Source organism: Salmo trutta, chromosome 9, assembly GCF_901001165.1.
Source record: "Salmo trutta chromosome 9, fSalTru1.1, whole genome shotgun sequence".
NCBI classification, from domain to species: Eukaryota; Metazoa; Chordata; class Actinopteri; order Salmoniformes; family Salmonidae; genus Salmo; species Salmo trutta.
In genome coordinates this window covers 14681635-14695418 of record NC_042965.1, presented here as the reverse complement: position 1 = coordinate 14695418, position 13784 = coordinate 14681635, and the positions used below count along the sequence as shown (strand labels likewise).

The 13784-nt window shown below is 44.3% G+C and overlaps 1 protein-coding gene across 3 annotated transcripts in view; it reads left to right on the top strand.

The window, feature by feature from the left end:
• The window catches only part of LOC115199985 (plectin), a 40952-nt gene extending 27626 nt beyond the window's left edge, over positions 1–13326 (top strand). For all 3 annotated transcript variants that reach the window (XM_029762604.1, XM_029762603.1, XM_029762605.1), the window contains 7 exons: positions 984–1099; positions 4579–4744; positions 4841–5012; positions 10346–10485; positions 10627–10769; positions 10909–10998; positions 11191–13326. In XM_029762604.1, coding sequence (XP_029618464.1) covers positions 984–1099; positions 4579–4744; positions 4841–5012; positions 10346–10485; positions 10627–10769; positions 10909–10984 — 813 coding nt within the window. In that variant the 3' untranslated portion in view covers positions 10985–10998; positions 11191–13326. The remainder of the gene's footprint in view (positions 1–983; positions 1100–4578; positions 4745–4840; positions 5013–10345; positions 10486–10626; positions 10770–10908; positions 10999–11190) is intronic.
• The last annotated feature ends 458 nt before the right edge of the window (positions 13327–13784 follow it).

Below are 13784 nucleotides of genomic sequence, written 5' to 3'. Positions count from 1 at the left end.
TAAGCATGTATCTGGATTAACCTGCCTGTTTAATTGTCATGTGACCAGCATGCTCAAACCCATGGTTGGAACTGGAACTCTAATACTTGTTTAACAGCTAAAGCCAGATTTGGCACAGAGAGATCACGGTGTGGATTTGAAAACCAGCCTATGCTGTGATTGTAGAGAGGCATCATATTTAGGGCTGTTAAACCTGGAGAGGAGGAGGTATACTGCTTTCTCAGATGGAGGGAGTTTCTCACTGTTCATCCTGGCCTTCTTTCTTCCTGTCAGGAAAGGCATTGATGATGAATGACATCCTGTACTGTTGGTCTGTTTCTCTCGCTTGCTATTTCTCTCTCTCTCAATTTCTCCCTCTCTCTCTGGCCCTTGCAGTGACAACAAACAAAACACCTATTACATTTCCTTCAATCGTTCTCTTTAGACAGCCTATTGTGTTGTGGTGCATCTGTACAGTACGATGCCATGGAAGTCAAGAGATCATGTAAGTTCAGCGAGATTTCTCTGCTTGTGTGCGTGTGCGTGCGCTCACAGTCTTGAATGCATACACAGGAGGAGTGAGTGGTATTAGGACAGTGTGCCCTCTGTAGCATCCTCATTAAAAGAGACACGGTTCAGTAGAGAGCAAACACACAGTGGCTCACCAGTCTCTGTCCCTGTCGCTATGAGCTCATCCCATTACCTCTCATTATCCTGCTCACCCACTGTAGGTCTGGCCCTAGCCACACAATACATGGTTATCAGGACCAGCACCTCACTCACAGACACAGCTGGCCAATTGTCTGTTACTGTAGGTTGGGTGGGGCTTCAACCGAGAGCCAATAAGAAGCCTTGATATTTTTATTCCGTCCAGCAGAGATGAATCCAGTTCTGTCATATTGGAATCTGTTTTCTCTGACCTTCTAATGATATTCCAATGGTACATACACTTCTACTCCTGTTTGACTGACTTGTCATTTTCTCCCTGTCCATCTCTCTCTCAGGAGCAGTTGAAGCAGAGTGTGGATGGTGAGGAAGAGGGGCGAGACATAGACACACTGGTCCACGAGACAGACAGCCAGTATGGGACCTGGGAGACAGGACTGCGCACTGACGATAGGTGAATACACACACGTGGCTGCTGTGACCTGGGCCAACACCTGTGGAACATGATGTGCTCCTGTTTTTGGTTACTGAAATGCGGATCCTCAATATGATGACTCATTTTCCCTGAGGCTGTACCCGGTATCAGGACATCTCGACATCGCTGGTTCTGAATGCCCCTCAAATTGTGCCGATTCATTTCTCACTCTAAATATACAATACTCGTTTGAGCTTGAAATTGAACACTGCCTGGATCGATAAGTAGTATTGAATTGGTGCACTCTATCATGTGTTCTGCTTGCGCAGGATTGACCTTTTCGACAAAGTCACTGAGCCATGTTCTATCCAGCCTTCTAAATAGGGCAAAGTGGATAGTTAGCCCCAGGAACTGATTCTCTGCTGTCCTACCATTATGGCTAATGATAGTAATCTCAACATAAATCAAATAACATTTTATTTGTCACATGCTTCGTAAACAACAGGTGTAGACTAACAGTGAAATGCTGACTTATGGGCCCTTCCCAACAATGTGAGAGAAACATAGTAGAAAGATAATAACACTAGGAATAAATCCACAATGAGTAATGATAACTTGGCTATATACACGGGGTACCAGTACAGAGTCAATGTGCAGGGGTACGAGGTCATTGAGGTAGATATGTACATTATAGGTAGGGATAAAGTGACTAGGCAACAGGATAGATAAAACCGTAGCAGCGGCGTATGTGATGAGTTAAAAGTGCAAAAGGCTCAATGCAGATAGTCCGGTTAGCTATTGGTTAACTATTTAACTAACTATTTAGCAGTCTTATGGTTTGGGGGTAGAAGCTGTTCAGGGTCCTGTTGGTTCCATACCTGCTGCATCGGTACCGCTTGCCGTGCAGTAGCAGAGAGAACAGTCAATAACTTTGGTGGCTGGAGTTTTTGACCATTTTTAGGGCCTTCCTCTGACACCACCTGGTATAGAGGTCCTGGATGGCAGAGCTCGGCCCCAGTGATGTACTGGGCAGTACGCACTACCCTCTGTAGCGCCTTCAGATGCCAAGCAGTGATGCATCCAGTCAAGAAGCTCTCATTGCTGCAACTGTAGGACTTTGAGGATCTGAGGGCCCATGCCAATTATTTTCAGCCTCCTGAGGGGAGGGTGGCATTGTCGTGCCCTCTTCACAACTGTGTTAGTGTGTGTGGCTCATGATAGGTCCTTAGTGACGTGGACACAGAGAAACTTGAAGTTCTCGACCTGCTCCACTACAGTCCCGTCGATGCGTGCTCGGCCCTCCGTTTCCTGTAGTCAACAATCAGCTCCTTTGTCTTGCTGACGTTGAGGGAGAGTTTGTTGTCCTGGCACCACACTACCAGGTCACTGACCTCCTCCCTATAGGCTGTCTCGTGATTAGGCCAACCATAGTTGTCGTCAGCAAACATAATGATGGTGTTGGAGTCGTGCGTGGCCATGCAGTCGTGGGGAACAAGGAGTACAGTAGGGGACTAAGCACGCACCCCTGAGGGGCACGCCTATTGAGGGTCAGCGTGGTGGATGTGCGGCCCGTCAGGAAGCCCAGGATCCAGTTGCAGAGGGAGGTGTTCAGTCCCAGGGTCCTGAGCTTAATGATGAGCTTGGAGGGCACTATGGTGTTGAACACTGAGCTTTAGTCAATGAACAGCATTCCCATGTAGGTGTTCCTCTTGTCCAGGTGGGAGAGGGCAGTGTGGAGTGCAATGGAGATTGCGTCATCTGTGGATCTGTTGGGGCAATATGTGAATTGGAGTGGGTCCAGGGTGTCTGGGATGATGGTGTTGATGTGATCCATGACCAGCTTTTCAAAGCATTTCATGGCTACAGATGTGAGTGCTATGGGGCAAAAGCGTGATTTGTACCGTGTTTTCTTATTAGTGTCCGAATTAGTGTCCCGCGGCACCTCTAGCCATTAGCTCAGTGCAGATGTTGCCTGTAGTCCATGGCTTCTGGTTGGCATATGTACGTACGGTCACTTTGGGGACAACGTCATCGATGCACTTATTAATAAACTCAGTGACTGATGTGGTAAACTCCTCAGTGTTATCAAATGAATCTCAGAACATATTACATTTACATTTTAGTCATTTAGCAGACACTCTTATCCAGAGTGACTTACAGTAGTGAATGCATACATTTCATACAATTTCATACATTTTTTTTTTTCTGTGCTGGCCCCCCGTGGGAATCGAACCCACAACCCTGGTGTTGCAAACACCATGCTCTACCAACTGAGCTACAGGGAAGGCTATTATATTCCAGTCTTTGTTAGCAAAACAGTCCTGTAGTTTAGCATTCGCTTCATTGGACCACTTCCATATTGAGCGCGTTACTGGTACTTCCTGTTTTTAGTTTTTGCTTGTAGGCAGGAATCAGGAGGATAGAGTTATGGTCAGATTTGCCAGATGGAGGGCGAGGAAGATGGGTTTCTGTGTGTGGAGTAAAGGTGATCTAGAATTATATTTTTTTTTTAATTCGACTCATTGCACAGGTGTCAAGCTATTAAAAATGATGTAACACGGATTTCAGTTTCCCTGCATTAAAGTCAATGGCCACTAGGAACGCTGCCTCTGGATGTGCATTTTCTTATTTGCTTATGGCGGTATACAGCTCGTTGAGTGCCGTGTTAGTGCCAGTGTTGGTTTGTGGGGGTAAATAGACAGCTACGAAAAAGATGGATGAGAACTCTCTTGGTAAATAGTATATCATAAGGTATACTAACTCCGGTGAGCAAAACCTCAAGACTTCCTTAACATTGGATATTGTGCACCAGCTGTTGCATATAACACCCACCAGCTTCTCTTTCAAGTCGCAGGCACAGTTTCTGATATTGAAATAAACAGATACTATGGTATCTATAGGTACTAACTGTACAGATACAATAGCATCCCAGCCCTCCTGACACTGTGTGGTCAAGGAGCAGTAGCTCAGTGAAACCTGCTTTACTTTTCTCCAGCTCTCAAAAGTCTCTCTCAGCAGGCTGGCGTACCACTGACCTCCTGTGGCCAGGAGAAGGTATCACAGCAACAAACTCCACACAGGTTGAACATCTGGATAATGTTTTGTAGAAATGAATGGATGCTGTAAGAGTTTCAGATAAGATACAATATACGTGACTATGAAAATGCAGTGGGTCATTGTCATATGAATCCAACTCTCTGGATGGAATAATCACCAAATAGTATGGTCATGTACAGTATTGTGACTCAGCGGTGTTTGCTACCTTAATTCTGAAATGAGGAGCTTGTGGTCAAGTGGAGCAGGAGTCTGCTCGGTCATCCATTGTGTCTTCCAGTACATCCTCTATGAAATCTGATGCCCCTTCCTACAGTAAACCCAGACAGGAGAATATGACTCAGCCACACAGAGCTAGTAGACACTGTACCTGTCACGTTGTTCTCTCAGTGGCAATGGCTGCATATAATAAAGACTTTTAGGAAGGTAGCCTAAAGTACTAGTCATGTCTGTCATTCCTGTAGCCTGACTCCTGCCACGCCCACCTCAGACAGCAACCTCAGCCAGTCGCCTAGGAAACCCATTCCACCCCACACACCAGGGGAACATGCCCCATACAGCGACCTGGACACTCCAGATGGCTTCTCCCCCTCGGTCCAGCCCGAGATGCAACTACTCCACTTCCCTGAGGTAAGACTGACACCAACTTTTTAAAAGGACTTATCAGTGTAATAGTCAGATTTGCTTCTCGTGTGTCTGTGTTTATCTGTTTCTCCAAATCTCCAGGCCTCTACCATCCTGCTGGACTCCAGTGCGCTACGCTCCAGGGTGCAGCTGAGTAAGATGCGGGGGCCACGTTCTCGCCCCTCCAGGGTGGCTCGTCAGACTGCTGCTCTGTCTGTACACCCTGAGGGACAGACCGCACCCACTGAGGACTGGCGCTCCCGAGACTCAACAGGTCAGGCTTGGACTCTGTTCTCATGTAGACACTCTGTCATATCTCCAGGGCATAAAATGAACTCCCACCAAATGCGGGTAGATTTTGGTATTGGCGGGTTGGAATGTCTATTTCACCAGCCACGTTGGTTTCATATCTGCTTATCGCACAAAGAAATGTGAATCCTATATCCCACCTTCCGTAGCAACACTGCCTGCTTTGTCCTCAAGTTTTTTGTCTATTTACATTTTTGTTCCCATTTTTGTTTGTTCTTCGATGTTAGTTTGAGTTTGCTTTAACTGTTACCTAGTCAGATTCAAAATCTCAGACACACATGACACCACTCATGTGGCCATGTTACCACGGTAACCTGCTGCCCTTACAGGGGCAGCTGAACATTTGGTCTCGTGGTGAAATTTCTGTTAAAAGACTTGGGGCACAAAAAACTGAGCAATATAAAACATTACTTCTTACTAATACAATCCTTGTTTTAGAAACATTACAAAGCATGGTCATTTTTTATGTAATTATGGCAAAAAAAATGTTGGGCTCATGGCTCCACATTAATGCTTTTCCTCTTGTCCGGGACAAGTAAAAAAAAAAAAAATGCCTGACAAGAAGAATATAGATTTGAGTCGTCCGAAACGTGGCACAAATCACAATATCATACAATTAGTCCGATCAGAATTGGATCAGAGAGGCCAACATTGGAATAATATTCAAATCTTTTTTTCATGTACATCAATAAAGGCCTAAGTGCTACAGCCTCATGTCCAAACTGATGCTGACATGAGGGAGGCGCCAAAGTTTGAGACTTTTAATGACATAAATATAGGCTAAACGCCAGTCATGTTTGACACATATAATGGAGGATAATTAACATGAACATCTAATTGGCTGTTGACCCGATGCACGGTTTATTTAGATCAAATGATCACAAGACGAGATCACTGCACATCACCCACCTTGAGTCTGAGTGGAGGCAGTCAGCATTTTGAAACTATTTAACCATAAAACATTCAGGTTTTAAACAATAAAGTTTATGTAATTTTGTTAAGAATGTCTTGCCTTGTTTCAAATTAGCCTAGCCAAAATACAACCATAGGAATGTTGAGGGAATTCTTTTCATGTTCTATTGGTTTTCAAATCAACTTTATTTTATTGTCCTGCAGAACAAAGGCAAAATCCTATTCATATTAGCATCCATGCTAGTTGATGCATCTTTAGATCTCTCCTCTTATATTAAGAACAGATATTTTCATCTCTGTCACATGAAACCGCCAACGCGTGCGTTGCGCTTTTGAGAATGGTGTTTTCCTGTTAATTGCATTTTGTAACATTTTGGCATAGCCTCCAGCTATGTGCGCATTTTTGAGCTTTTAATATGAAGACATACAACTTTTTCAACATTTTAAGCTAAAACAGTCTGATCTGTTGCATCAGCCTTATTGCTTTTTTAATAGGCAGTGGTTGTATGAATTTTGGATCTGTCGTCCCAGAACTGTCCCAGAGTCTGTTTTAAACCGGAGACTAGTCTTTGGACACGTTCCGAAATGGACCTGGGGCTTTTCCGACCAGACATGCATAAATAAAAAATGAGAATATATAGAGAGAACCGTGCCCAAGGACAACTAGACCTGTTCCGTATAGACCTGGTTGAACCCAGACCGGGTCCAATCAGAGTGAGAGAAGCAGTAGAAAATACTTTTTTTTAAGCTACTTTATTAACCAGAGCTGATACAGCGCGAGAGGTGGGAGAGAGGTGCCTCTCTAGCAGGCAGGGGAGGGGCCATACTGTGAGCGAGTGACATGAGGAGGGAGGGCGAGACCAGAGAGAGCAATCAACCAAGCCAACTCGCGCTGTAGTAGACTAATAGCTGCCATAGCTAGATTATTAATCATCATATATGATTACGGAGTACCTGTCTTGGACTGCATCAAACCGGAACAAGAAGCTAGTTAAGCTAGCTAACTGATGCTGCAATGCATGTGCTTTCTCATCCTACAGTTACAAACAGGGAGCCGTCAGGGATTTTGGCCCCATGAAAAGATATCACATTGGGGCCCACCACCACAGGTCACACCAATCCTGTGCAATTGCTGTAATCACACACCTCCAGAACCCAATCGACCCATTCAAAGCATTAAATAACTCTACCTTTGCAGGCTTGCAACTCTCTTGTAGTCCAATATTTACTGTTCGATATTTACTGACAGTGAGCTGTGAAAATATAACACTGTGCAGACATGCAGGCAACATTCTGTGGAATTCACAATTTGATGCAAGACTGATACCCTCTATAAGAAATGTGCTAAAGGACATCTTTTACAGTCTAAACGTAATTTTAATGTTAACGTTCTTGAATGGAAAATTCTCTTAACATTAATGAATAACTTAAAATAAATAACTTAAATATACATTAACCTCTTCAATTAAAATACATTAACATAACAAACGAAATAATAAATTCAGCAGCAGATTGTTGAACTAAGTATACACACCAACTAGAAAATAAGCAGCTGTAAAAGTGGAAATGGAAAACAAAATGGGAATGAAAAGAACTGATGGTGGCGCTAGAGGAAAGGTCAAGTGGTCACCAAATCAATAGGTTTCTTCCACTTGGGGTCTTGATTGTGCACAAATGTTATGGCAATCCAGCCATTACTTTGAGATATATCTTGTTCTCAGCCTGTGGGCATCATGTGTGTAGTGATCCAACATCCATAGCCATGCCATTTAACAGTTATCACTGGCCCTTGTTCAGCCTTACTCACTAAGAGCCCAGTGCCGAGCCTTCTTGCTAACAAAGTCACTAATCAGTCTTTGAAGTCCAGCTTTCTAACTAACTGACTTTCAATGGATAGCATGGCTAGACTGCAAAGGCTGTCCTGGGACATAGTGGACCTCAAGTAGTTTATCAGTTTTAGCTTACTGAAAGCTCTCTCGCCACCAGCAACAGTCAAAGGCAGTGTGCAAAATATATGTAAAGCCATGCACACTTCTCCAAAAATGCTTTGCAGCTGCATCTTACAAATTGCATTCAGGAGACCAAGAGGGGACAAGTTAGGGGGGAAAGTGGCAGCATATACAGTGTTCAGGTGTCTTACTTCATGTTGAAACTCAGGTGTAAGATCTCTGGAATACTTCATGATCAGTGGTTGACACACAGAAGGGACTTTATCCTCACTAATCTGCCCAACTTTCAGAACAGCAGAAAATGATTCTATAATTTTTGCAGTGGTGTGGAACCTAGCGTCCAAGTCACTTATGTTGTCCATAGCAGTAAAAACACTATGTTCCGAAACACCGTTGCTGCACTGTCCTGAACTGTCTCCTCTTGAGAGGTCTCATCATGGAATCTCTTCCTTTTCCTCTGTGTTCCCAAACACCGCTGCTGCACTGTCCTGAGCTGTCTCCTCTTGAGAGGTCTTATCATGGAATCTCTTTCTTTTCCTCTGGCGGCTGTGTTCCTTGCTAAATTGAGGTGCAACATCCATTTGTGTAGCAATCAGTGTTGCCTCAGACAGGAGAGACTCCCATCCATCTCTAAGAGCCTGCATCTCTTCCTTTAAGGCTCTGATATTGGCTACCTCTGTGTCAAGTGAGCTTTTTCCTGACTGGAGAATCACATTCCTGTCCTCAATGCATTGCAGTACCTGCAATTATGCCATCTGACATGTCATTCAACACAATGCTGCTCACCTCCTATTTCAGTTGGGAGTAGGGCTTGTTCAGGGGGATGGGGAGACAGGGCTTGTTCAGGGGGATGGGGAGACAGGGCTGGTTCAGGGCTATGGGGAGACAGGGTTTGTTCAGGGGGATGGGGAGACAGGGCTGGTTCCGGGGGATGGGGAGACAGGGCTGGTTCCGGGGGATGGGGAGACAGGGCTGGTTCCGGGGGATGGGGAGACAGGGCTGGTTCCGGGGGATGGGGAGACAGGGCTGGTTCAGGGGGATGGGGAGACAGGGCTGGTTCAGGGGGATGGGGAGACAGGGCTGGTTCAGGGGGATGGGGAGACAGGGGGATGGGGAGACAGGGCTGGTTCAGGGGGATGGGGAGACAGGGCTGGTTCCGGGGGATGGGGAGACAGGGCTGGTTCCGGGGGATGGGGAGACAGGGCTGGTTCAGGGGGATGGGGAGACAGGGCTGCTGAGCCTGAAGCTGCATCTGTTGGGCCTGGCACCAGGCAGGGGGAGGGACAACTGATTTAGTATGAATGGCTTGCTAAAAGTTTGCCTGAATTGATTCAAATGTCAACTAAAAGAGGAGCGAAATGTAAACACTGAATTTTCTGTGAAGATATTAAGTAACTAATGTTAGGGGAGCAAAATGTGCCTATTTCACTATGGACTAAGCTAACAGGTTCATTTCCACCACTCACGGACTACACCCACCTTCCTTTGTGAAAAATTGGGTGACATACTGTCGCCCTTTCTTTTTTCTCTCGTGTTTTTCTTTTCTTTCTTTTCTCTCTTTTCGTTTTTGGAAGCCAGATTTTTCTTTAGGAAGCTGAGACATGATGCTCCACCAGCACTCCTCACTCGCAATTCACTGCTAGCAAGTACCGTTCGCGCCTGGTTTGGGGTCAGGACCGATCCATTTCCTGTAAATAGACAAGTCATTTAAAATGATACATACCCGTGACAATCAGATCCGACCCAGACCCGTGATATTATTTATAATTCTGGATCCGGACCGGGTCTCGGGTATTCGGATACAGGTGAATCTGTGAAGAGCTCTACCATAGAGATATATTTTTTTATCCTCAAAGTGACAACGGGACACCCTTAATTTTGAGCCCTGAATGGAAGTATTTTAAGAGACAAAAAAACTATTTGGTTGTAATTGTAAGGTTTCAATATTGTATATTATTAATATTTTATAGGTTATGAAGGGTGGCTCACCACCTCCCAGGAGAGCCTTAAAGGGGCAGTGTTGTATTTTGAGACAGGCTTGAATATGCAAAGAAGCCAATAGGCAGAGTGTAGCCTACAGTTGTGTCTGATTCTCTATGGTAAAAAATAGAATGTATTTTATTTTGTAAAGTGGTTCCTTGCATCATACAATTATGTAAAAATTGTGTTGCATCTTTTTTTTGCCCGAAGGACAACTGGCTAAAAAAGTTAATTTCAAGGCCTGTGGCTGGTAAGAAATCTGAGTGGCTAGTAGATTTTATCTTGCTGGTGTACCAAAAAGTATATTTTAGGTTTATCTCTCTATCCAGTACCTTTCGTCCGCACACCTTTTAGTATGGATTGAGTCAACCAGTTAGACTGGAGATGTTCTTAGATGGTCAAAGATCTGGTAGACTTCTGAATAACCTATTTGTTATGATTGTGAAATGATGTACAGAGGACACCATTGAGTCTTCCAAGCAGGAGGACTCAGACTCTGAGGAGCAGGAGAGAGGAGCAGACCCCCGCTCTGCTGCTGCCTCCTCCCAGCCCCAGAGAGTCGCCCTCTTTCCTGGGATGGACCCCTCCGCTCTCAAGGTGAGCCTCCCCAAGAGAAATAGATGTTGTCTGGAAGGCAAAGAGTTGACCAGGAGTGTAAATGTAATGTTGTCACTCATACTGCTGTGAAAAATTTGCCTTTGATATGTTCTCTTGCTGGTTTCTCCCTCTGTTTGGCAGGCCCAGCTCAAGAAGAGAGGAGACTCTGACAATCAGACAGACGGAGCCGCCCCATCTCCCGCCCAGCTGTCCCGTTCTCCTAAATCCCCCTTCCTGCCCCGGGCGTCCCGTGTGCTGCCCCCCTCCGGAGGGAAAGAAAATGGGTAAGATGGTGACCCTGTCTCTTCCCTCTGTTCAGCCTCGATCTAATAACCCAAACCAGGGATTGTTGAGATGGTACATACTTCTGGTTTGACTATTTGTAATGATTGTGCCTTCCTTTATCTGTCTGTGTCTTCTTAGGGAGGAGGCCTCACCACAGTGGCTGAGAGAACTGAAGTCTAAGAAGCGCTTGAGTCAGTATGAAAATGACAGCTAAGTGTGAATGAGCAGGTAAGCTCTTCTCACAATGTTCCTCACACGGTGAATCATTCTTATCTACTTTCATAGTGTACTTGTGCCCTAGGCAATAGACGTGACATTTTTCCCCATTTTCAGAATTAGACAATTAATATTAAAGTGTCTGTTTTGCAAATAACCCTAAAATGCTGATGGTTTGTTTCCATTTGCATCCTCCCTGTGTAGGTTGCCTTAAAACTGAATAATCTGGTGGAGAATTGGAGACAGAAGCCTTAACCTTTGACCCTGAGAAGATGGAAACTCTGCTGCTGACATTGTAATTTGTCATCTGTTTGTTCATTTTATCTGTTCTCTTCCTGCCTGGGTCACATACATGTGCATGGTGCCTTTTTGCAGACAACCTCGGTCTTATGGATGAAACGACCCAGGTTAAATATCTGGCTGCTCTGCTCCGTTTGTCCATTTCCTTTGCATAGAGCCACTTTACCCTCTCACCTGACAGGGGAGACTACGGAAGGGGGGAACCCTTTCTCTCCTGTCAGGTTGCATTTCAGGACTGGTTAAACTTGTGGGACCACACGCCTCTTGACCTGGAGGTGCTTCAATAAGCTGGAGGACAGTCTAGTACCTCCACAAGATATACATGTATTTCTTTTTTTAAATGTATTTTTCAGGTTCGTCTACGCGTTACATTTCTGTGTATCTATCAGTCAAGGGGTGTTGGTAATAGTCAACATAGGATAACATTTCTGATTTTATTTTTTGTCATTGATCATAAAGAACAAAACACTGCTGAACTGATGTTCAGCCAGGCTGTATATTATGTGTTAGTAATAAATATGGTATCTAATCATGAAATATTAGATTTGTGTTGTTGCTAATTTGACAGATGAATCATAACATGTCCGAGTGTTTAGTTTTGTACGGAGAGCATTGCAAGTATCACTACAGCAGAGGCTCCCAAGCCCATTCCTCTGATGAACTGACTGGGAATCTGTTGTGTTGACCTAATGCAGCCCCTTTTAACTGATGGGTGAAGAAAAATGCTGTGGGTTCAGTGTCTTTTCAATCATAATGTCTGAATATCTGTTTCTACTGGTGTTTGTATTTCTTAAGTATCCCCAATAGCTGCTGCCAAGGCAGTTATATACAATTAAAAAAACACTTTTCACAACACATTGTGTTCCCTCAGGCCACTACTCTACTAACACATATCTACAATACAACGTCCATGTGTACGTGTGTGCAGAGTGCGTGTGGGGTGGAAAAGGTGAAGAGAAGGGTTAATCACATTGGAGGACTCTCAATTACACACACACACACACACACACACACACACACACACACACACACACACACACACACAAATCAGCCTGTTCTTCCTCCCTTTACCTTCACTTACCTCTTCAGTGTAAGATCAAATGATTGTGTGTTATAGTGATGGATGAGTGCGTAAGGATTGCAAGGAAAATGGTCTAACTGTATGTGTTACCAATGAGCCATACATTCAATGTGCACTCCCTGGGTTCTGCAACATCTCCCATTTAGAGAGAGATTTTACCCACTTATTCTTTTATCGCTACATCACTGTTGACAACATGTATGTGCATGTACAATCTCAACTTCTTTTCCGTCACGCTTTGCTCAGACACTGAATGGACACACCAAGTAGCAGTGGTACAATCATACAGTCTGGATATCATGGATTCATCCACACAACTGTTATGGTCCCATTGTGCACATGGTCAGTGCAGCGATGTATAGTGGAATGGTAGGAGTATGGCTTCCACTACTCCAGTGGGGAATGTGAGTAAAGTATATGGTTTTGAGATGAGGGTGGGTGGTTATTTTACCCTATTTTGCTGCACATGACTATTTGCACCAGTTGTTTTAGAGCTCAGAGCTGACTTAGGCCATTCCCCTGACCATGTTAGCCCTGACCATGTTAGCCATGCCCCTGACCATGTTAGCCCTGACCATGCCCCTGACCATGCCCCTGACCATGTTAGCCCTGACCATGCCCCTGACCATGTTAGCCATGCTGCACTGTCCCACTACTTCCATTAAGCACTTTGTCAGTTAATGCACTACAGCACTGACCTGTGCACTGGCTATTCTGTTATACATCCCACCTTCCACATGTTCATAGACTGATGTTGGAATGCAAGTGAATGTGTTGATTGGATATTTGGAGTCGTTGTCCCTATGGTGTCCATGGCGTTTGACTTTGTCATGACTTTTGTCAGTTTGAGGGTTTATTTTTTTTCTCTCATTTTATTTTTTAAAATAAAATATGTATTTTACATTGTTTTAATGCCAGTGTCCAAAATTGTAACTTCTTAATAAAATGTACTGAGTTGAGCTTCTCACTGATTTAATTATTGGGATAAATGTTACTTATGCATTTCAGCTCAGACCCACCCTCTCCAGTCTGCAGTATTATGAAGTTCAATTGGTGTGTCCATTTTTGGTGTGGGGTATAACAGAGGTCGATAGTGTTTGGTGTACCGGGTATAACAGAGGTCGATAGTGTTTGGTGTAGGGAAGTATAGGAGAGGTAGTTTCTTTTGGTGTGGGGCGGTATAAGAGGGATGGAGGGTCAGGGTATGGTAAATGAAGTATTCAAAACATTAAGAACACCTGCTCTTTCCACGACAGCCTGACCAGGTGAATTCAGGTGAAAGCTATGATCCCTTATTGTCACTTGTTAAAAAAATAATATACACTGCTCAAAAAAATAAAGGGAACACTTTAACAACACAATGTAACTCCAAGTCAATCACACTTCTGTGAAATCAAACTGTCCACTTAGGAAGCAA